This window comes from Rhinatrema bivittatum, chromosome 16 (genome assembly GCF_901001135.1).
Source record: "Rhinatrema bivittatum chromosome 16, aRhiBiv1.1, whole genome shotgun sequence".
Classification (NCBI taxonomy): Eukaryota; Metazoa; Chordata; class Amphibia; order Gymnophiona; family Rhinatrematidae; genus Rhinatrema; species Rhinatrema bivittatum.
This window is the reverse complement of record NC_042630.1, coordinates 16,592,406-16,616,299: the sequence shown is the minus strand read 5'-3', so window position 1 is coordinate 16,616,299 and position 23,894 is coordinate 16,592,406. Positions and strand designations below refer to the sequence as shown.

Genomic DNA, 23,894 nt, shown 5'->3' with positions numbered 1-23,894 from the left:
CTACCTCGTCCAGAAGTCCTCCCTCCCTCTCTCTCTAGCTCTTATTTCTCCTTTCACACTAAATGCTTGGGGGAGCTGCAATATCCCTCCCTCCGAGGTCTTATCAGTTTCAGGCACAGCTGTGTGGCCTTCACTCTCTGTCAGGCTTTAGCCTCATTAATTGCTCTCTTTCTCACCACAGAACTACTGGCATAACTACAATGAACAGACTCTTGCCTGTTCATAAGCATTTCACAGTGCAAAGCAGTAAACAAACACGAGTTCACTCAGAGGTTGGCCTGTGGCCTTCAAACTAGTCTTGTGTCTGGGTGTGAACTCTGAATCCATACGGCCCAACCTCCACACACATCCTCAGCCAGAGTAGCAAAAAAAAAAAAATGTCTCTAACACATGCAGTGGAAGTTTCCAATCCCACCAATCACAATGTGTGAACCAGGGGTGAAAGAACAGAGCTGTCACACCTACAGACATAAGTTTTGATTCCGTGGCTTCAGGAATCCCACTGTGTGATCTCCTGGTGAGTCCCCAGAGCCACGAGGCCTCCATGCCTCACTGCCAGTCCTCCTCTGTTTCTGATGCACAATCATGTCTACATTCAGACTTTAGCTCATAAGCTCTACCGTTCCCTCTGCTTTATCGGGGCACTGCCCCGATAAAGCAGAGGGAACGTCTCACACTGTTCTGCATTCATGGGCAGTACCATCTAAATGAAATTATGCTCTTTTGATTCATGAGCTGGAAGAGACAAGCAGACACGCTGATAATTTTCCCTGAGACCCTCATTCCCCAATCTCGTTTACTCTCCCAAATTAAACTTAATGAGATAATTTAGCAGCTCCCAGGAACAAGCCAAATGGCACCTTCCTTCTCTCATCGATATTCAAAAACTCTAATCAGCGGTCTTCCGGGAATGGATTTATTTATATATGTATGCATGCACATAAGGAAAAGAAACCCAGGAGCGGTGCCTGTCTGCATTACGCGGGCTCCAGCAAGAGCAGCGTGAAGGCTCGGAAGCTTAGGCCGGGGAGGAATCCTTACAAGGAAGACACTGGCAAAAAGCCACACATCTGCCAGAGAAGGTCCCTGGAGAAGATCCCCCCCCCCGGCAGCCGGACCTGATACAAAAATCCACTGTCACATTTACAGCAGACTAACACGAAGACTAGAGTCGGGGCACAGGAGGTTATGGCATGATCGCAAACTGAACCCATTTTAGGGGAATTTAAGACTGCAAGGAGTTTAATCGCTTAATCCAAACACAGAGGTGTTTAAAGATTAAACCAAGTGTTATTACAGGATTCATTTAAAGATGGCAAGTGGGTTTATTTCTGATGTCATGTTAAAACTGCCAGCACTTTACCGAAGTTTCTAAACCGGTTATTTTAAGGTTAAAAGTAGTACATTTTTTAAGACTATTTAAGGCAGCTTAAAGTTAACATTAAGGTGAAAAATCAGATTTCTATCAAGGCAGCTCAAGCTGTAGTGAGCTTTTCTTCTAGGTTAGTTTGAGACAGTGAAAGTTTTATTTTCAGATCAGCACAAGATTATACAAGCAAGTTATTTTGAGGTTGGGTCAAAGCATTTACTTCAATCTGCTTTACGATCAATGGCAGCATTTTCCATAGGGGAAAGAGCCGAGTAAGGATGTATTTCAACCAATAATAGCGCAGAGTGTTGCTTCTCCGATTTGGTTCAGGGCTAATCATTATTTGATTAGTAGGGGGTCAGGGAGCCATAGGAAAGCTCTTTAGCCTTGGGGGAGGGGAAGCGTCCGGCTGTTTCTCCAGGCCATGACTTTAAGGAGCAGGGTAGGAGTTTTCCTTTTTCGGAAAGTGGCACTGCTGATCCTGACCTTCATCCTGACGCCAGCTTCTGCCTCCCTGGGTCTGCGGGAAGGGTGCAGGCTCCGCAGACCCTTAGAGACCGGCTACTCGAGACCAGGCCATATTCTGATCGGCGGGATCTTCCCCGTCCATGCAAACCCGGCCAACCGCGAGACCTCCACCCTCCCTGACCCAACAGGTCCTGCTCCGATCGCCTGCCGCACGTAAGGTCCTATTTTTATTGTCCATTATCATTTAGACGGTGGTAGATTTGACCTGTTAAATCCCCTTGAGTGCGAATCTATTGTTACGTTCTGCCGTTTGGTTATTTGCCTCTTCCAAATCTGAGCTCAAGGTGAGTCACAGTCCAGGTACTGTAGTTATTTCCATGTCCCAAAGGGCCTTACGGTCTAAGCTGTACCTGAGGCAATGGAGGGCGATGTGGACTTGCCCAGGGTCACGAGGAACATCAGGGACAAGGAGAAGTGGGATTGCAACCTCAGCTTCCCTGGGTCTCAGACTGCTGTTCTAACCTCTAAGCTATTTCTCCACTCCATTGACTGCTCCGTGACCCTATCCTATACTTTCAGGGTGATTTTCAAAGGAAAATGTAAATGTAACATACTATCGTAGCAATTTTCAAAAGCCCATTTACCCTCGTTAAGTGCATTTAACTTGACAATTCAGTAGCATATATTGTAGCAAAGTTTAAAGAAAATTGCTACGATAGTATGTTACTTTTATATTTTCCTTTGAAAATAACCCTGAATGTGTGGATAACGCCAATTGTCTGTGTCCTAATGCTAGGGTAACTGCATGACTTCATGTCACCAGGGCCTGGATGAGACCAAGTCCAGGCTGTGTCTCCATTCTATCCCGGGACCTGTAATTCCTGCTTCTTTTTAAATGAGGGTTCAAACCTTGAATTGGTTCGGCCAGATCTTGCTGACATGCAGTCAGCCGGTCACCGTCCCTGCTTTGAGTTACCCGAGTGGTGACCCTGGTGGTTGGAGCCTTGGGTGCAGATCATGACGCGTTGCAGCACTGCCCCGGTATATGATGAACCAGCCAAGGCAGCACTCATCTGTCCTAAACAACTACCACAAGTCAAGAGCATAAATGAGCCTTCTCAGCCTTAAGCCAAGAATATTATTTTTCAAAAGAGATGTTTCTGCAGACACAAAACTGGGGGTAGGGTAGGAGGGAAGGAAACGATTCTGGAAACAGGGATGGCTTGGGTGGTTTAACTCTGTAAGTAATATGTGGCTCATAAAATGTAAATGTAGGCCTCCCTTTAAAGTAATTTGAGTTGGATAGGTAAGGGTTGCAGAAGTGAGTGCATATACATTTAATTTGGGGAGTAGGGAGTTTATGTGTGTGTGTGTTGGGGGTGGGGGGTTATCTCAATACTGGAATAGCAGGAGTTGCTATAGGTCAGGACTAAGGTACTCTTGCAGCTGTGTGAGTTTCACAGGAATGGCAGGTGGGTGCTGCAGGGCAGGAGTGATGTACATTGGAAGAGCTGCTTATGTTTCTCAGTACTGCAATAAGAGAGGATGCGGTTGGTCAGGATTGAGGTGCATTGGTAGAACCGTGCACTTTCCTCCTATCACCCTCATTCTTGCCACGTGACAATAAAAGATTACATACTGCTATTTATAATGATCTTATACATGTTGTTTGTGAGGCACCAGCTCTCCGCATGTCTTCCAGGTTTGCTTCCCAGCATTACCAGTGGGCACGGAGCATGATGTTTGCCATCGAGGAGATTAACGGGGATCCAAATCTCTTGGCCAACGTCACCCTGGGGTTCCAGATCTACGACTCCTGTAAAACTCATCGGCGGGCCCTGGGGGGGACCCTGTGGGTGCTGACAGGACGGGATGAGGCTGTCCCCAACTACAGGTGCCAGAAGAGTCAGCTGGCCGCCGTGGTGGGGGATGCCGTGTCCCTCAGTTCCATCGCCATGGCTCGATTGTTGGGTGCGTCCAGATTCCCCCAGGTAGGTCCCCTGGAGAAGAGATCACCTACCTCTGATCAGAACAGCAGTGAGAGCTGCTGACCATAACTGGTGGTGGGGAGGAGAAAGAGAGTGTGAGGGGGAGCAACCTGGAAGAAGTGTAATTAAAGTTAATTGAAGGGGAAACAAACAAACAAACAAAAAAAGATCATTCTAAGACTATTCAAGAAGAAAAGGCAGCCCTTCTACATCTGGAAACTGGTAGCCGCAAGCCTTCTACGTGCGTAATAAGCATGGGTTTATGGTCGTATTTTCTGGGTTCAGACCATACACACTGGCATTCTGCCCAGGGGCTCAAACTTGGGGGCTAATCTCACTGGGGTCTACCTAGGAGTTACCTGAGGGGCTTAACATCTGCATGCACACAGGACCCCCGTGTAAACACACACTTACACACATACACACTCTTGACTCTCAGTACATCACAATTCCAGGTCTTCTTTATGATAATAGGTTTATTTGAGCAATAACAGGATAGAATAAATAAAATCAGATAATACAGAAGACTTCATTGCAAACAATTGCTAAAGAGAATACCTAAAACATACATATATATTTCTGCAAGGATGCTGTTGCTGATTGCTGTTGAAAACAAAAAAGCAAGCAGTCTGTCTTACAGCTTTCTGCGGTTCAGACCTCGCTGACTGTCCCGCTGCCAGTTCCACCCTTTCTATCTGCTTATCTGAGACTTATCCGAAATGCATGCAGCTTGCCCAAAACTCAGCCCAGACTTTCTCTTGCGATTCTGACCCTCTCACTACAGATTCTGCACACCTGGTGTTGTTTATCACTTCTTCCCCCACAGTAGTTACAATCATGTGATGTGTGTCTGAATCCATTAAGGTCTAAATACATCCTCAGCCAGAGTGGTCAGGCTCAGGATAAGTAATTCCGTTACAGTGCAAATGGGTCCTTTTAAAATATTGTGCTGGGTTTGTGCACACAAAAACATGCATGAACCCCCAATTTAGTACAAAAAAAAACTAGGTGTTCTGGGGAGGGGGGGGGGGCAGAGTTTTGATTTTAAAAAGCATGCATGTAAATGATTTTGGAAGATTTTCAAAGCAAACTTACAAACAATAAGTTACGCAGGTTCCTATAAAATTACCCTCCCTAAGTTAAGAGTAAGTGAAGACTTTTTAAACTTTCAGCTAGCATTTGAATCTTAATTCCTTTATCTTTCATCTTTTGGGAGATGCTAGAGGCAAAAATGATTCTTGTTTACTATCTGTTTTTAATTATTTTATATAGTTTATTTATTTGTTTTTTGAGTTTTTTATACCGTAAATCAATGTTTCTAAGCGGGTTACAGGTGTTAACATCCATAAATAACATTAACAAGAAACAAACATACTTAAAAGGTTAAAAACTTTAATAATAATTATTTAATAATAATTAAATAACACAGACAAACACTTTAAATCTAAAAGTAAAATCATAAAAATTTAAAGTTGGATTGATTGACATCGTATGAGTTTCTTTGTCTATCTTATGCAATGGGGTAGTTTTTCTTCTTTTTAGCGAATGTGAGCTTAGCAATGTTCACCGGAAGGCTCTTGTTACATTTGGAAGAGGTTCTCTGTCTAGATGTGCTGTTTTCTGAGCATTTTAGTATTTTAATTTTGACTCTGGTTTACTGTAGGCACTGTTTGTGTCTATGTATAGAAATTTTTGTTTACGCTAGGCTTTGTGGTGTTTTACGTTGTTTTGTTTTTATTAGGAATGCAGTTTTAGTATGCCACCTTGAACTGTGGAAAGGGGAGGTATACATATTTTTTAAATAAATATGTAGCAAAGTAATAATAATTGAAAATTTAAAGATCATTCAGGGAGATCTGCACTTTTACCGTGAGCATGGCTGGAATTATTCAATTATAGAAAGACAGGGATGGAAGGCGCCTTAGGGCTCCATGATTCTAGAGGATCTAAGATGCAACCAATTACTATTTTTCCATGAAAGCTAGGGCTGGGACAGACCTCAAAAAGTCATCTCGAACCACAGAAACACAGAATTGGAACTAACTTCGAGATCATTGATAATCATACAAAAATAGAGCTATCTGGGGCTTTTGTAAGTTATTTAGATTTATAAAAAGAGTCACCACCCCCATGCTTCACTTCTCCAGGCTAAATTACCCCAGCTATGGGGCGTAGCCACAGAAGGAGCTGCCACCTCAGACCTGTCACTGAGCCCTGGAGGTGAATGGGTGCTGATGGCCACCCGGCTTAGCTGAAATTCTAGTTGGTAGCTGCCAACCCAGGACTCTGATCCAATAATTGCCTGGGTGAGTAGAACGAAAACTGTACCATGACTGGCTGAAATCCAGAAGAATTTGTAGCTCTTTTTGGGTCGCCATCATAGTAAGCTAAGAATCATACAATGAACACAAACTTGAGGAGCAATGGCACCTACCGAAGTTCTTTAGCTAACTGAAGTGTGGGGTTCTCAGAATTCTTTACAACCTTTCATCCTTTAGCTTCCTGTGCTGGGCTCATGATCTTCTGTTTTGAAGTAAAGAGATTCCCAGGAGTTAAACAGAAAGTAACCTATATTTTCTGAATGCAATATTAAACAAAGACAAAAAAAATTAACCACACATATCTGAGTCAATCATAAAATGGTCAACTTAATGAATTCTGTCGAAACATCTATGGAAGTATATATAACCTGGAAAGGGATTTATGGCTATTTAGGAGAGGTTCAAGTAGATCTTCCACAGTCAAAATCCATGCACCCAATCCATAGCAATGCTAAGACTGTTTCTATAAAAAATTTTTTAAATAAATAAATATTTATTTCACAGATCAGTTATTTCTCCACAAGTCCATTGCTGAGTGACCGCATCCAGTTTCCATCCTTCTTTCGGACCGTTCCCAGTGATGCTTTCCAGTCCTTGGGGCTGGCTCAGCTAGTGATGCACTTTGGATGGACGTGGCTTGGGTTCCTGGCTTTGGATGGTGACTATGGTCAGCAAGGGATGCAGATGGTAAAGGAAGCGATTGTTAAGGCTGGAGCTTGTGTGGCCTTCTCAGAGACCATCTTCACAAACCAAGCAGACAAGAATGCAATTCACATTGTCCAAGTAATTAGAAACTCAACAGTCAAAGCCATCATTGTCTTCTCTGGTGAATCAGAGCTAGTCCCTGTGATGGATGAGATGCTGAGGCAGAATGTGACAGGAAAGATCTGGATAGCCAGTGAGGCTTGGTCCACATCTTCTCTTCTATCCCAGAAGAAGTATGCTGGAATCCTCTCTGGCACCATCGGATTTGCTCTTCATAGTGGAGAAATACCAGGATTTAAAGAGTTCCTCATGAATGCTTACCCTACAAGCACTTCAAGGGATATGTTTCTTAGGGAATACTGGGAAGAGGCCTTTGGCTGCAAGTGGTCAGAGCAAGAAGCCCTCTTGGGGTCCCAGGGTAATAGAACCAAGCTGTGCACAGGGACTGAGGATCTGGAGGGTCTCCAGAACTTGTACACAGATGTCACCAATCTAAGGGTCACTTACAATGTCTACAACACAATTTATGCCATTGCGCATGCTCTACAGGATCTGAACTCCTGTCAGCAAGGAAAAGGCCCTTTCCTGCATGGCGCTTGTGTAGATGTTGCCAATTTCCAACCCTGGCAAGTAAGAACCATCGTCTCTTATTGATACAATTAGCACCTGAATCAATAATACCTTTCTCCCATTCTATGTCTATTGGTAAAGATCTTGTAGGCCCTTACTGCAAAAGAAGGAATATTATACATCATAAGATGACCTTTCAAATTGTCATTGAGAAAAATGGAATGAGTTTACTGATGGATAGATTTATATGTTAGGATTAGGAGAGACCAGTCTTAGTCATCTTTCTCCCTCCACTTTCTGTTCCTCTCTTCTATCTTTTTCCATCTCTGTCTGTCTGTCCTTCCATTGTCCTCTCTGTTTCTTTATCTTTCTGTCACTGCATTTCTGTGCCTGTCTCTCACTCTTCTTTGTCGCATTCTTTCCTTTCTCAGTCTAAGTTTCTCTCAGCATGCATTATGTCTCTTTCCCACTCTTATCATTTCCTTCCTTTCCACGTTTTGTTTTTGCCCCTTTCACTATTTCAGACTTTCTTATTATCTCTTTTCCCGTTCCTTCTTCTTTATTCTTTGACTCGCAGGCGCACTTGTTTAAAAATTTTTTTGTCAGTTACACCACCACGTAGAATGGTGGCCATCGTAATAATATTCCTTCCCCATTCTCCCTGCTTTCAGCTTTTGCACTATATCAAGAATGTCCATTTTCTTAATAAAGTGGGCAAAAAGATCTTTTTCGATGGGGATGGAAACTCTCCTGCCCGTTATGACGTTGTAAATTGGCAGCGGGGGGCTGAGGGCACCGTCAGCCACGTGAAGGTGGGCAGCTACGACTCCAGCACCCCTCCAGGGCAGCGCCTCGTCATTAACTTCAGCACCATCCTGTGGGGTTCAGGGGATGCGCAGGTATGAAGAGCTTCTATTCGGATGCAATATGGTTTGCTTCCAGATGACATGTAGCTAGGGACCAAAAATGTTCCAAAAGATCAAGAAGAAATCATATAGAGTCCCAGATAGGGCTTTCTTTACAGACTCAGTGAATCAGAATGTTTCTCTAAAATAGCCATCTGATTCAAGACAAATCCTAAAATGCCATGTTATCTGGAGAAGAGTTTGTAGAATGTGATTTGACCCATGGGGATAATCCATCTAAGAATAATTTGACCAATGGCATTTTCCCTTATGGATAATTAGTTCAATGGTGATTCATCCGATGGGCAAAATTTGTATTTGCCAAGTGAGTGCAATTCATGCAAGGAAAATTTATCCAATGATGTTTCATCCAATAGATAATTTCTTTGATATCCACTTATCAAATTGATACATATTGTATAATGGCATTTGTTGCAATTGATCATTTGGCTGATACCAATATGTCTAATGAGCACAATTTATCCAGGAACAATTGGTCCAATCACATTTTTTCCAGTGGAAAAGTTATTCAGCAAGTTCAATTGAATCAATGAGATTTCATCTATTGGACAATACATTCAATACCAGTTTGTTCAATGAGTAGACTGTTTACTAGATGAAATGTTATTGAACAATTTTGCCAGGGCTTATTCATCCAATGGGTCATATTTGTGCAGTGACATTTTTATTTAGTGGGCAAGTTCTCTAATGCTCATTTGTTCGGTAGGCATAAGTGTTTCATATACTGTAAATACTAATATATTTATTTGGGTTTTATTATTATTTTGAATGAATTGTGTTGCCAGAGAATTGGTGATTGGACCATTTGTCCTATTGGATGAAGTGTCCATTGGAGCATCTTTCATTGGATGTACTGACCCAGGCCTACAAGCATCAAGTATAGTTAAAGACTATATTTATCAGGGTGCCTTGAAGGAAAAACATACGTTTCCACACAACTAAAGTCAAGATATCCTTCTAATCCTGATACAAACTTCACTTCGGAAGACCTGAGCTTAATTCTGTTATTTTTAGTGAAAACAACTTACTACACTGTAAATCACTATATTTATTTTTTTTTGTGTTCAGGTCCCACTCTCTGTGTGCAGTCGCAGTTGTCTCCCTGGATATAGGAAAGTTGTTAGAGAAGGTTTTCCCATTTGCTGCTTCCAGTGTCTCCTGTGTCCCCCAGGGGAGGTTTCTAACCAGTCAGGTAAGTAATTTAAGTGGTATCACTGATTTATTAATATCTGAAATATACAACTTCAGGGCTTGCTAAAGATCTTGATCATTTTATCTTTCAGACTCTGCAGAATGTTCCAAGTGCACATGGGATCATTGGCCCAATGCCAAACAAGATGAGTGTGTCTCAAGGACCATAGAGTTCCTCTCCTATGAAGAGCCCTTGGGTGCCACCTTGGCAGTCATTAGTTTTATTTTCTGTCTGATTCCTCTCATCTCTCTGGGACTCTTCATCCATTATAGGAACACACCGATCGTGAAAGCCAACAACCGCAGCCTCAGCTATCTCCTGCTCCTGGCCCTCGCCCTGTGTTTCCTCTGTTCATTGACTTTCATTGGTTACCCCAGCCCAGAGAAATGCCTCCTCAGACAAGCTGCCTTTGGCATCAGTTTCACTCTCTGCATCTCTTGCGTGTTGGTCAAAACAATTACGGTAGTCATTGCCTTCAATGCAACCAAACCCAACAGTGATTTCAGGAAATGGATAGGGCCCCAACTGTCCTATGTGATCATCAGTGTTTGTACCCTGATGCAGATTATTGTGTGTGTCTCTTGGGTACTTCTCTCCCCTCCTTTCTTAGAATATAATACCCACACACAGCCTGGAAAGATAATACTAGAATGCAATGAGGGATCTCCGTTTGCTTTCTGGTGTATGCTAGGTTATCTTGGGCTTCTGGCCACCATCAGTTTTATAGTCGCTTTCCTAGCCAGAAAACTTCCTGACAGTTTCAATGAGGCTAAATTTATCACCTTCAGTATGCTGGCATTCCTCAGCGTGTGGCTGTCCTTTATCCCGGCCTACCTCAGCACCCGTGGCAAGTACATGGTTGCCATGGAGATCTTTGCCATCTTGTCTTCCAGCTCTGCCTTGTTCTCCTGTATCTTCTTCCCCAAATGTTACATCATCCTGGTGAGGCCTGAGCTGAACTCAAAGAAGAGTCTGATGGGAAGAAATGGAGGTCACAGCAAGAAGGTTAAAGGGATTTAGGTACATAATGTAGAATTAGTAGGGCCTCAGCACTGTTTTTTTCTGTACATTTTCATCATTATGAATATTGACAATTTACAGTTGTGTTTTTGGATTCCTTTATATTATAACAACTAAAGCTTTAAATTATTTTTTGAGTTATAATTGTTGTCTGTATCACCATGTGTAGTATACCAATACTTTTCCCATTGATATATAATTTCTTGTTCATAATCCGTAGAAATGTGGATATTTAAAAAAATTGAATATAAATTGTGTGCCTGGCTTAAAATATGCATTATGTGTGAACACCAATAGGAGAGTGTCAGTGGGAAGGTGAGGCGGTACCTATTGAACACTCAGTTGTTCAGCAAATTCGCATCCATTTCATAGTGTGTGGAAGGGAACACTCAAACTTCATATTAACTTCTAGGATTATTTCATATTGGATGTTATGCTGCACGAGTCTCAGATTTAAAACCCACAGATCCAGCTGCCTCGGAAGGCGTAACTTGTACGAAGTAATTTACAGGCACACATATTAAAACCAGACATTGTGCATGTAAATCCCAGCTCCGTCCCCCAGAATACCTCTCTGCAGCTCGTGGGAGCGCCACCGGGTTAGGCCCTGCACTTTTATGCAAACTGAGGCCGGGCCTATGTTAGTGGAGCTCTTTCCAAGCGTAAAACCCCAATTTCCATGTGCGGAAATAGCTTTGAAAATTCGGGACATAGCACATCAATTGTATACATGTACACTGTTTCCTGTAAATTGCCAAATTCACACTAATTCACCCTCCCCCGGTTCCCTTCCTCACGGAGGGATGGAGCTTAAGAACCCCTGCCGATTTTCAAAGAGAAAGGAGGCATCTATTTCCTCTTTAAGAACTGGTGCAAGGCCCGTGGATGAAAAGTTTGTTCCAAGGTGGTTAAGTCTGAAGCCTGCCCTTCTTTATGACAGAGTTTGCACTGTAGTGTTAACTGCTTTTTTTTCCCTATTGCAGCCATCCTCTCTTATGCACCTGCAAAACTATTAATCAGACTGAAAATTCACAATAAATAAATGTCTAACCCCAGTCTCTCTTTCTTACTATCTGCTTCACATGCACTGCTGAGTCCTATCATCCCCCCATACTTTAAAAACCAGATGACTCCGAAACTTCTTGTGGATCAATGTGAGCGGGAGGAGGCCTCGTTGCATGACGAGCGACCTGAACTTGTTTCATAATTGGGCAGGGCCTTATCCTGTCCTGCTTCCTAACCCCCCACTTTAACAGCCCATGACCGGGTCAGACACACTGTGTGTATATCGCCTTCAGTACCCAAGAGTTGCCAAAATATTAAGGACAGGCTAGAAAAGTAGCGGGTCACATTGAGTCCCAGGGCTGAGTCCTGACAAAGTCTCCCCCAACCATGGCATGGATTCTGGGATTAGCGGGGGAGCAGATGTACCTGCAAGCCCAGGGTGATGTGCAACAGCCACTCCAGGGGTGCAAACCCAGTGCTTCGGTTCCTTTGAGTTCCAAGGCCAAACAAATCAGACTGGAGACTCGGATTAAAAAGTTGAAGTTCCCTGTCTGACATGACCAACGGTAGTCGCATAGCAGCAAACACCCTTTCCTGTAGTTACCTCCATGATCCATATGAAGCTCCTCTGTGTGTGCGTTTCCCTTTCCTCCAATGAGGTGGAAAAGAAGACGCCCAGGATGGGAGGGAATCTCCCGTCTTTGCTGGTTCTTCCATTGCTGGACTGTAAAACTCCGCTCCTCTCAGTCCCTATTTTCCTGGGAGGAGGGTCCTACAGGTGAAATCTCCTCTCTGATAGGCTGGAACTTTCAGACTGAAAAATCCCCAAATTCACACAGCAGGGGGGAACCAAAACCCTCTTCTTTCCTCACTCCACTTTTGGGCAGGAAGGGTGGGCACGAAAACGTCCTCCCAAAACAAAACTTTATAAAATTTCCAAAAATCTAAAAATGCAGAGATGCCACAATCCAGCCACTGGGTGCGAGGCAGTAAAATTAGGTTTTTCTCTCTCTTCCAAGCCTTGCCCAGAGCAGAAGGGCATCCCAGGCTGGGCAGGACCAGACAGAATCACAAATACTGAGGCACACTCTGCCAGTCTCGCTTCCTACCCTATTCAGAAAAAATTTCAAAAAAATGGAGTCCAAGCTGAATAGGAATTGGGAGGCCACCACAAAGATCCTCTCATTTCATTTTAAACAGAAAACCACACCTATCCCAGGTGTCACCTGCCCTCGAGCTGCCAGGAGCCCACTAATGCACCAAATCAGATCTGGGGCAAAGTGGTGTGCTCCACTGCTCCTTCCCAACAGGTCCTTACTACTAGGGCCAGACGCCGGTTACTAATGGCCATGTATGACTGATGTTACACTTGGCCATAAATTTATCAAATTCTTCATATGGACTGCTAATATAATGACTATAGAGTAGATTAGAACTCGTGTGCATTGGGAGAACCATTAGTAGGGGCCCAGTGTTGAAACTGCAAGAGGTGCTGCAGGGAAGGACTGAGGTGCATTGGGAGCAGGGAGCTCTGTAGGGAAGGACTGAGGTGCATTGGCAGCTCTGTGGTTTGGAAATGGAATAGCAGAAGGTGCCGCCAGGCAGGAATGAGGTGCATTTACAGTGCTATCTGGAAGAACTCTGCACTGTCCCTGCTTGCACTGTCTCTCATGGACACTCAAATTACAGCAGTTGAGTGAAAGAAATGTCCAGCAGTTTTAAAGAACTCAGTGGCACTCTTACATGTACGACAGTGAATTACAGAGATGAGAGATAATCATAATTCTGTCCAGAGGGAGATCATTGGCAGTCAGAGGAGGGGCAGGGAACAGTATAAATGTAGGGAGTCGTCAGGGGCCGGGGGGGGATTGCAGTCACTGCTGCGGCACTGTCTGAGATCCTGAGTCGTCAGAGTCTGAACGCTGTATGGGACGAGGGGGAAGGAGAGTTCTGGGAAGAAGTGATATATTAAAGGTAAGGAAATAAAATACACGGCTATTCCTGCAGCTTCCACCTTGCTTTCCTATCTTTGGGAGACGTTACTTTTACTCTCTTAATCTGTCAGTATTCGCAATCTAATAATATAAACATTCATTTAGGCTAATTTGATGAATATGGAGAGAAAGATGAAATGTGTGTGTGAGACAGAGAGAGGCAGAAAGAGTGAACAGGAAGCGTCAGAGAAAAACCAGGCAGAGAGGAAGATAAAAATTGAGGCAAAGCGTTTGGCATGGAAGAAAATTTCCACCAGAAAAAAAAAACTACAATAAAGAAAAGCACTGAGGGACTTTCACCCGATCCCTTAATTTCAGCCCATAAACCAGGCCTTTGGGATAATAAGTTGCTGCTGTTTGGTGACTGATTCCTTATAAATTGTACCGATGTATGCCTTGTGCTCTTATGACTACTGATGCCATGTATATATGTATATAGTTTTATATATGTTTATATTTACAGTTTTCAATATTTATTGATCTATTAATTTGCATCGCCTAATCCCCCTGTTATGCTGTACTATTATTTCGGTTTTATGTAAGGGCGCCGCCCAAAAGTTTTTGTTCTTTGTGAACCGATACGATGTGCGAACGGATATCGGTATATAAGAGACCTTAAATAAATAAATAAATAAATAATTGCTCATTTCTGTAAGCGCCTACGAGACGCACGCAGCGCTGCACAGATACACAGAAGAGATAGTCCCTTCTCCGTAGAGCTTACAGTCTTGTCAGGACACACACGCAGGGCAAACAAGACGCTACAGGAAATTTATTTAGTAAAGAAAAGCGACTAAAATCTACGAGGTCCATACTTAGCGATGCGGCCAGCGGGAAGTTACCTGAGTAAAGTTACAGGGGCATTGACTGGTGAGCCTGCCCCTGAATGTTACCCGCCTGATGTTACCCGGGTGCAGTTACCGGGGAAGTTTTAGGGCGGCGGTTTCCCAAAAGCAGACTGTCCGTGCTATATTTATCCAGGTAGCGCTGAATTGTGACGCCACCCCGGATACATTTAGGGAATGTCCCTGGGAACACTCTCCGCCTTCTCTCAGTTTATCCGGCTGAATTTTACCCGGGGAAAAAGTTACCCGGCAACATTTTTGGTGATTGTGCTAGGTGGGCAGGGCGGATCTGGTTTGCTGGCCCGATAGGATTTTTTTGTTTATAGTTTCAGAAGGGCCGGTCAGGTTTAAAAGTTATCCAGGTAGGTGCAGGCGGATAACGTTCGCCGAGTGTATTCAGTGGGAGACTTGTCCCTCCGAATATCCGTGACATGCAAACTGTTTCCGGCCTGCATTTGCAAGGAGGCGCCACCAAGACGGGCTGGGGTTTGAAAATCCAAGGTCACAAGGAGCGCCAGCGGGGGATCTGATCCCCGGCTCGTGGCCCTGCTGCTCTAATCACAAGGCTGCATCTCCAGCAGAGACAAAAGGAGAAGGGGCACAGAGAGGGGAGAGAGAAGAGCAGGGACGCACAGGGAGGGGAGAGAGAAGAGCGCAGAGACACAGAGGGGAGAGGGCAGGGATAAGAGCGGAGGCAAACAAGGAGGGAGAGAGAAGGGCAGAGGCGAACAGGGAGCGAGGGGGAGAAAGCGAGACAAAAGCAAGGAAGGACCATAGGAGAGAACAGGGCTGGCTTCAGGGGAGAGCAAGCAGGGTAACTGCCTGGGACCGAGCACCGCAAGGGGCCCCCTTGAAGTAGGTGAGCGATGTCACCGAGGCAGAGCTTCAAGGCACCTGGCACTGGCTGGTCCCACTCCTTCATTTCAACCTTTATGTGTATTTGTACAGTGCTGTGTAGGTCTGTGGTGCTAGAGACCTGATAAATAGTAGTATTAGGCACCAAGGTATCTATCACTATCCCTGGGAGAGAGAAAGGCAGAGATGCATGGAGGGCGGGAGGGGGGAAAGAAAAGCAGAGAAATAAAGAGAAGAGGTAGACGGGGAAGGGAGAGTGAAGGGGAGAGACACAGGGAGAAGAAAAGGAAAGAGACAAAGGTCATAAAATAGTAAAATGCAAAAAATATCATTTAAGGTACTTGCTAGAAGAGAAATGCAATGAAACTGAGTCCCAAGTCATTGCCCTGCAGAAGGAAAGGAATCGGTGACGGGAGGCTGCCATCATGGGAAGGGCCGGCTGGCAGGGAGAGATCACTTGGAGACTGCAGCAGCTGAAAGAGGAGGTGGCCAAGTAGAGAGAGCAGAAGTCAGCTCCCGATCAGGCTCAATGGTGGATCAAAATCTTCAGAGGGTGGGGGGAGTTCCCCTTGCTAACTTTTACAAATTAATCTCTCCTTATGAAGATTTCAGACCCCTATTTTTTTTGTACAGCAGGTGTCTCCGACACTGATGACCAGCGATGCCCTCAGCAATTCCAGTGAGAAATTGCCCAGCCATGATTCTGGCCAGGCTGGCGGTCCTGCTGATGATTCCTTTGCCCATCAGTCCTGCTGATTCCCCAGGATGCACCCTGAGAGGTCAAGAGGAAGCGGGTTTTAGGCAGGATGGGGACATCCTGATTGGTGGGATATTCCCAGTGACCTCCGGCAGGAATGTGCCTGAATGGCCTTCAGCTGGGCAGCCTCTCCTCTGCTACACGTAAGACTCATATTCCTTTGCCACTTGTCCTCTTTGTGTGATACTCAAAATGTCCCCAGCCTAAGACTGCTCTAGTATGTCTGGCTGCTCTTTGATGTCTAATGGTCATCCAGGCCCCAGTATCTGTCTCCAAAGTGTTTTCTTCCTCCCTATTTATCAACTGAACAGTTAGTTAGTTGCATTTGATGGATTGCTTTTCTAAGAAAAATCAAGGCGATTTACAATAAAATCAGAATAAACAAAACAATAAAACACCAGAACAAATGCTATTGTGTGCTTCAGAGAACCCTCATGGATCCAAATCAAAAACTCAATCATAAGGAGTTGATCCACTAACACGACACTCTTATCTGTTTCAGCTTAGTTACTCACATCACCTTTCAGAAAACTAATCTTCCACAATTCACCTTCTCTTTTGGATTTATCTCTAGGTTTGACATCAGGGTCTATGGTTGGATTCAAGCCATGGTCTTCACCATCAATGAGATTAACCAGGATCTGGTCCTCCTTCCCAACATCTCCTTGGGCTTCCTGATCTATGACACCTGCTCCTCCATGGTGAGGGCTCTTGAAGGCACCGCTCGGATGATGAATGGGCAGAACAAGCCCATCCTGAACTATCAGTGCCAGAGTCGGGCACCGCTGGCAGCTGTCATTGGTGAAACGCGATCTACCACCTCAATTTCCATGGCCAGATTGTTGGGGCTTTACAGATACCCTCAGGTAAGAATCCATTTCCTAATCAGAATCATATCTTTTAGAGAAAACTACCATACAATGCAAAGAAGAATAACAAAAATCCTTGCAAGAATTTTAAAATTTCTAACGTCCAAATCCAAAAGGCTTTGTCCCCTGAGCTGATTAAATGCTTCTGCTTTTCCAGGTCAGCTACTTTTCCTCTAGTCCCCTCCTGAACAACAAGATCCAGTTTCCTTCCTTTTTCCGCACCATCCCGAGTGATGACGTCCAGGTCCGTGGGCTTGCCCAGCTGGTGGTGCACTTTGGTTGGACTTGGGTGGGGCTGTTGTCCAGCGAGGATGACTATGGGGAATTTGGCTCCCAGCTGCTAAAAAAAGAGCTACAAGCGATTGGAGCCTGTGTTGCCTTTCATGAGACCCTCCCAGATCAACCAGTGAAAGGGAAAATCCACCACATCACTGAGACAGTCAAAAGATTCTCTGCCAATATTATCATTGTCTTTTCTTCTGGTTATAATGTGCTACCGGTGATGGAGAATCTAATCAAGCATCACATCACCGGGAAGGTGTGGATTGCAACGGAGGCCTGGTCAACCACTGCTCTTGCTTCCACCAAGGAACTTTCTAACATGTTAAGCGGCACCATTGGCTTAACTGTCCACGAAGGCGACGTTCGTGGCTTCAGGGAATTCCTGCACAACCTACGCCCTTCCTCTTCTCCCAGTGACACATTTATTAAGTCATTTTGGGAAGAAACCTTCAGATGTCAGTGGGAAATTCGTGAGGATCCTCCAACCCAGGCTACCAGTGAATTGAACAACACCAGAGTCTTGTGCACGGGGAGTGAAAAGCTAGAGGAGTTTAAGAGCCAAACGTCCATCGAGAAAGACAACAGGATCAGTTATAACATCTACAATGCAATTTATTCTGTGGCACATGCCTTACAGAACATGAAATCCTGCGTGCCAGGGGAAGGGCCCTTCACCAACAAGAGATGTGCGGACATCCAGGATTTCAAGCCATGGCAGGTAAGAAGCATAATAGGATCATGTGCCCCTAAACATGAGTGTTTCAAATAAGTATCTCCCCTTTTTCCCATACATTGAGTGAAACTTTAAAGGGTAATTTTAAAAGCATCTTACTTGCGTTAATCATCTCAATGAGAATAAAAGTGCACAGAGTAACCCACAACGCACATTCTTTTAGCCACCGTGAGGGGAGGGGGGGGGCATGTTTAGGTAGGAGGGAGGCAAGGTACATGTGTAGAGGGTGTTTTTCAAATCTCGGCGCATGTTTTTCAAGCAAATCTCTATCTGCACCGTGGGCAGGTGGGAGCAACTGTCCGTACTTTGTACCCATGGCAATTTTGAAAATAAATCTACTCGTAGTTGCCCTTTAGAAGTTGTTGCACAGACTGCGATTAAAAAGTATGCGTCAAAGTACCACAATGTGGGTGGTTTAAAGATTGTACCCTCATGGAGGTTAATTTTCAAAGGGACTTCCGTGAGAAAAACATTATTTTACACTCAGAAAACATATTTTACTAAATAGCCCATCCCGTTATGAGGGTAAACATAAGTGTATATGCTACATTCTTGTGTAAGCTTTACCCGGATTGAGCAGAGGGGTTCCCAGGGGTGTGAGCTGGGGGGAGGTGTTTTAGATTTACGCATGTACCCTGCAAAATTTGTGCTGGCGTTGTAGTGGGTGTAACTTGAGAAGGATAGATTTGGCAAGATGATTTTCCAAGGTGGACTTATGCACAAATTTGCCAACATTTTTAAGTGAGATGTTACAAAATTAACCCCTTCGTGTTCTACCTGCCCATCTCCGTCTCGCTCTTAAACTTCGAAGATTTCCAATGGTCAGAAGGAGCAGATCAATTTCTTCATGCCGGTGGAGATACTCTTTTGTGTGTTGCCTACTTTTTTCCAATTAACTGTAGAGTATTGAAGATGAAACCTGTCCATTTATTCTGAGGCAAACACAGAGTAAGCCAGCAAGCAGGAACGTTATCCGAGTAAAGTTACAGGGATAACTTTAAGCAGATATTCAGTGGTACCTACCTGGATAAAGTCATCCAGATAAATTTAGGACAGTTATTTATCCAACCAGATTTACACAGCTAACTTTATCCAGGCAGCGTGCCCCAGCAATGCTCTCAACGCCAGGTAAGTTTTGTGTGGGTAACAAATTACCTGGATAAAATTTAGCTAGGGAGCAGGTGAAATATTCAAATCCTTTAAATATCAACCTTACTGAATTCTCCTATGGAATTAACAAATAATATCTCTTCCAGCTCCTTCACTACATGAGGAAGGTGCGCTTCAGGAACAAGTTGGGGGAGGAGATGTACTATGACAGCAGTGGCAACCCTCCTGCTGTGTATGACATCGTCAACTGGCATCCGCAGCCTGACAATACCATCCGCTACGTCAAGGTGGGAAGCTTTGATTCCAGAGCATCCAAAGGACAGGAGTTGACCATAAACAACAGCGCCATCTGGTGGAACACACAAAGTGCCAAGGTACCAGCCCATGCATAGCAAAGATGGGGCCAGCCTGTTGCTCAGCAACCAAAGGAATGGAAGAGATTTGGGTTCTATTTCCAAGCCCAGATTCTGATTCTTGAGCCAGCAAGAGCTGGAGAATGCTGTGGATGCAGCTTTCACAATCTTTGGGGGAAAGGATGCCAAACTTTCACGCAAAAGTCCAGGGTGCACACGGTGTGGATAACGTTGCGGTCTGTGGACCTTGGCCAAGGACTGATCCTGTGATGGCTGCACCAGAGGGAGGGGGGTTGAAAATGGGATAGTTGTAATGTAAATGAAGGCTAACAGCACCAAACACCAATATAGGCTGGTAGCAACTAAGCTAGGAGCCGACAGGAGAAGAAAGAAAGTGATAGCTGAAAAAAAAAAGAATGAAAAAAATATATGCCTTAAAATACATCCCTGCTGATTGTTAATTTCTGTCACTGCTGAAAATATTTCTTAATATGAGCTATTCCCCCCCTCAGCATCAAGCTCTTATCAGTAATTCAAGGACCTTGAAATGAAAGGGTTGTTGTTGTTGATTTTATCTTAGGCACTAATAACCAATATTCCTTGGGCTTACATGATGCATTTTCATATTTAATTAGCAGTAAGTGGTTGAATTCCTGTCCTGCCCCATAGTCTACTTCTCCTATGATGGTCTGAGAACTCGCTATGATTCCTGGCTGACATCTACTCTCAAATCAATCCAGTCGAGTCTATAGGTTGGCAAAGCCTCCATGAGGATTCTAGCTATGATCCCATTATGATTATGATGCAATGACCTGACAAACTATATTTGAAATATTAAGATACAATTTCAAAAGGCCTTTCCTTCTTCTCCCCCCTCAGGTTCCACGCTCTGTGTGCAGTGAGAGCTGTCCACCCGGGTACCGGAAGGCAGCTCAGAAAGGACAGCCCCTCTGTTGCTTCGACTGCCTCCCATGTGCCGAAGGGGAGATTTCCAACATGACAGGTATATGGGGCACAACTGATTTGAAAAGTGAAAGAATACATGCCTTATAACTCAGTGCAAGGCTATAGCAAGTGCAGGAGTATGAAGACATATACCTGTCTGATACCCCCAATATAAAGATTCTAAAACATTAAACACTTTGGATCAAAGCTTAACTGGGCTCAATTACTAGTTCCCTAAGTCATGGACCCAACTGTTAAGCAACAAAGAATTCCAATGTATTTTACTCTTCTCATTATGGGAAATTAATTGTTACCCCCTGGAAGCTCTCCATCCAAAAGATAAATTCATTATCAGAATAGTACAGAGATTTTTTAAGTTTCTACAAAACAAGTTGATTCTTTTCCCAGATTCTACAATTTGTTGGCCATGTCCAGTTGACCATTGGCCCAATTGGAGAAGATATGAATGTGCACCAAAGAGAACAGAATTCCTTGCCTTTCCAGAGCCTCTAGGGGGCACTCTCACTGCTGTTGCCTGTTTCTCCTCCATCATCACGGCTGCTGTGTTGCACATCTTCATCAAATACTATGATACACCTATTGTCAAAGCCAATAATCGTGAGCTCTCTTTCCTTCTCCTGGGATCTCTATTGACAAGTTTTCTTTGTTCTCTGTTCTTCATTGGAGAACCTCAGCCAACAACCTGCTTGATACGTCAATCTGCCTTTGGTGTCGTCTTTGTCCTCTGTGTCTCTTGTGTGTTGGCCAAGACCATCATGGTGGTCATTGCCTTCAATGCCACCAAACCCAACAGTAACTTGAGAGGATGGTTAGGACCTCAGGTGCCCATTGTGATAGTTTCTGCTTCCACACTTGTTCAGATCCTAATCTGTGTCACCTGGCTGCTGCTCTGCCCTCCCTTCCCAGAGAAGAACATGAAACTGAAGACTGGAATCATCATATGGCAGTGCAATGAATGTTCAGATGTTGCATTCTGGTGCATGCTGGGATACATGGGACTCCTGGCATGTGTCAGCTTCCTGGTGGCCTTCCTTGCACGCAAGTTGCCAGACACTTTCAATGAGGCCAAATGGATCACATTTAGCATGCTCGTGTTTCTGAGCGTCTGGCTGTCCTTCATCCCAGGATATCTCAGCACCCAGGGGAAGTACATGGTTGCTGTGGAGGTCTTTGGGATCATCTCTTCCAGCTCAGGGATTCTCGTTTGTATTTTCTTACCCAAGTGTTACATCATATTACTAAGACCTGACATGAACACCAGGGAACAGCTCTTAGGGAAAGGGACCAATAGGAAAATAAAAGCCTTTTAGATACTTCTGTGGAATTCTCTGTTGAAATTATGGTTAATTGTATTTTTTGAGCAATCAGTGACTATATTGGAAATTACTAACTGACCTTTCAAGTAGGTTCTGAACTGGGCCACACTTTGCTGTCCCAAGGGCCTAGCGGGTTGAGTGCTTGTGTGAGCCATTTTCCCTACTGGGTTAATAATTTTTTCCAGTGAGAGTATTTTTATAAATACTTTACCTGTGAGGGAAAAAGAATAACAGAGAGAAGCGGAGGAAGGGAGGGGAAAAGAGACTTAAGGGAACTCAGGGGAGGTGGAAAGGAGAGTGGAAGAAGGCTGCTGAGGTTGGGAGAACACTTTCACCCTATCACCTATGGAACTATAAGTGCATTGTCTTGGGTCCAGTCCAATCATGTTACGTTATAGCGCTCAGTACAACTGCACAGTGCTGAATGCGCAGTTGGTGCTTTATAAACAGAAGATACGGCTCCGTGACTGTACAGTGCTCTGCACTTTATAAGTGAAAGAACAATGATTTAACAGGCTGGGGGGGGGGGGGGGGCGCTGTACCCCTGCTTGCTTTGCTTGCCAGCCTCACCTGTGGGGGAATGTATGCAGAAGGGGTGTGAAGCTGGTGCATATGTGGTGTGGCAGGTGAAGGGAGGGGTGCATATATATATTTGGTTGGTGGCACTCTTTCCCTCTTTCCCTCCTCACCTCTTTAGGTGTGTGGCAGAGGGGAAGGTAGGGGATGTGTGTGTGTATCACACGCTCTCCCTCTCACATATAATCCCCAATTCCCCCTTGCACGCTCCACTTTGTAGGTCTCCCCCTCCCCCGGTGTGTGTGTGTGTAATGTGCTGGGGGTACTATTTCCCCCTCTCCTCACTTCTGTCAGTGTGTGTGTGTCTGTGTGTGGGGGGAGGGGGGCTGATGGTTTATTTATTTATTTGAAAGTGTTTCTTGCCCCACCCTCGGGAGTTTGGGGTGGGGTACAAGCTGACATGGACAAAATTGTGACGTGAAAACAAAACATAATAAATCAGAACATACAGTGAAGCTGCAAGAGGCCAGCAATCGTTCCTAGCTTGCGAACGGATGACAGCTGGCAGCTGTAGGTGAGATGTGTGTGTGTGTGTTTGTGTGTGTGTGTGTGTGTGAGGGTTCCCCTTCATACTGTCCATGTGGGCCCCATCTCCCCCTGCAACCCCGTGAGAGAGAGAGAGAGAGAGAGTGTGTGAGTGTGTGTGTGTGAGTGAGTGTGTGTCTATGACTGGGGACCCCCTGTTTATCTCACACTCTCCAATTTCTTCCCTTCTGCTCCCTCCTGTTTGTGTGGCAGAGGTACTGGTGGTGTGTGAGATGTGGTTGTCTATGTGGGTGTGTATGTTTATGCTATTACTAGCAACGGTAACATGGAATAGACTTAGTTTTTGGGTACTTGCCAGGTTCTTATGGCCTGGATTGGCCACTGTTGGAAACAGGATGCTGGGCTTGATGGACCCTTGGTCTGACCCAGTATGGCATTTTCTTATGTTCTTATGTTCACCGCTGCAGCAACTTCCAGTGCGGGTGCTGGGGCAAAGTTGTATGTTCTACTCCTACTTCCCTACAGGTCCTACATACTAGGGCTAGTCACTAATGGCCATGTATGACTGATGTTACAGTTGGCCTTAAATTTATCAAATTCTTCATATATACTGCTAATTAAATTACAATAGTATAAATGAAAACTCATGTGCATTGGCAGAGAAATTAGGGGAGGCCCAGTCTTGAAACACCAAGAAGTGCTGCAGGGCAGGATTGAGGTACTTTGGGAGAGCTGTGTGTGGATCTCAGCACTTGAAGAGCAGGGAGTGCTGCAGGGCAGGACTGCGGTGCGTTGGCAGCTCTCTGGGTCAGAAATGGACTAGCAGAAGGTGCCACAGGGCAGGACTGAGGTGCATTTACTGTGCCATGGGAAAGAACCCTACACTATCCCTATCTGCACTCTCTCCCCTCTCTCATGGACACTAAAAATACAGCAATTGAGTAAAACAAACATCATTAAAGAACTGAACAACACTCTTGCGTCTTTGACAGTGAATTACAGAAATGAGACATAATTATAATTCTGCCTGGAGGGAGACCATTGGCAATCAGAGGAAAGGCAGGGAACGGTATAAATGTGGGGAGAAGTCAGGAGTGAGGGTCATTCACTACTTCATCGTTGTCTCAGGACCTGAGTCATCAGAGGGAAGAGTCAGAGCTCTGGACACTGTACCAGGGCACAGGGGAG

The 23,894-nt window shown here is 44.6% G+C and overlaps 2 protein-coding genes across 2 annotated transcripts; both read left to right on the top strand.

Annotated features, from left to right (window-relative positions):
* The first annotated feature begins 3,555 nt into the window (after positions 1 to 3,555).
* LOC115077456 (extracellular calcium-sensing receptor-like) lies at positions 3,556 to 10,559 on the top strand. Its single transcript, XM_029579748.1, has 5 exons — positions 3,556 to 3,828; positions 6,651 to 7,481; positions 8,093 to 8,320; positions 9,416 to 9,539; positions 9,631 to 10,559. The coding sequence occupies exons 1-5, from the start codon at positions 3,574 to 3,576 to the stop codon at positions 10,557 to 10,559; spliced, it is 2,367 nt and encodes a 788-aa protein (XP_029435608.1). The 5' UTR covers positions 3,556 to 3,573.
* Positions 10,560 to 13,456: 2,897 nt separating this feature from the next.
* Positions 13,457 to 21,638, top strand: LOC115078181 (extracellular calcium-sensing receptor-like). The gene is made up of 7 exons (XM_029580925.1): positions 13,457 to 13,538; positions 15,892 to 16,158; positions 16,590 to 16,881; positions 17,042 to 17,884; positions 19,156 to 19,383; positions 20,242 to 20,365; positions 20,716 to 21,638. The coding sequence occupies exons 2-7, from the start codon at positions 15,920 to 15,922 to the stop codon at positions 21,636 to 21,638; spliced, it is 2,649 nt and encodes an 882-aa protein (XP_029436785.1). The 5' UTR covers positions 13,457 to 13,538; positions 15,892 to 15,919.
* The last annotated feature ends 2,256 nt before the right edge of the window (positions 21,639 to 23,894 follow it).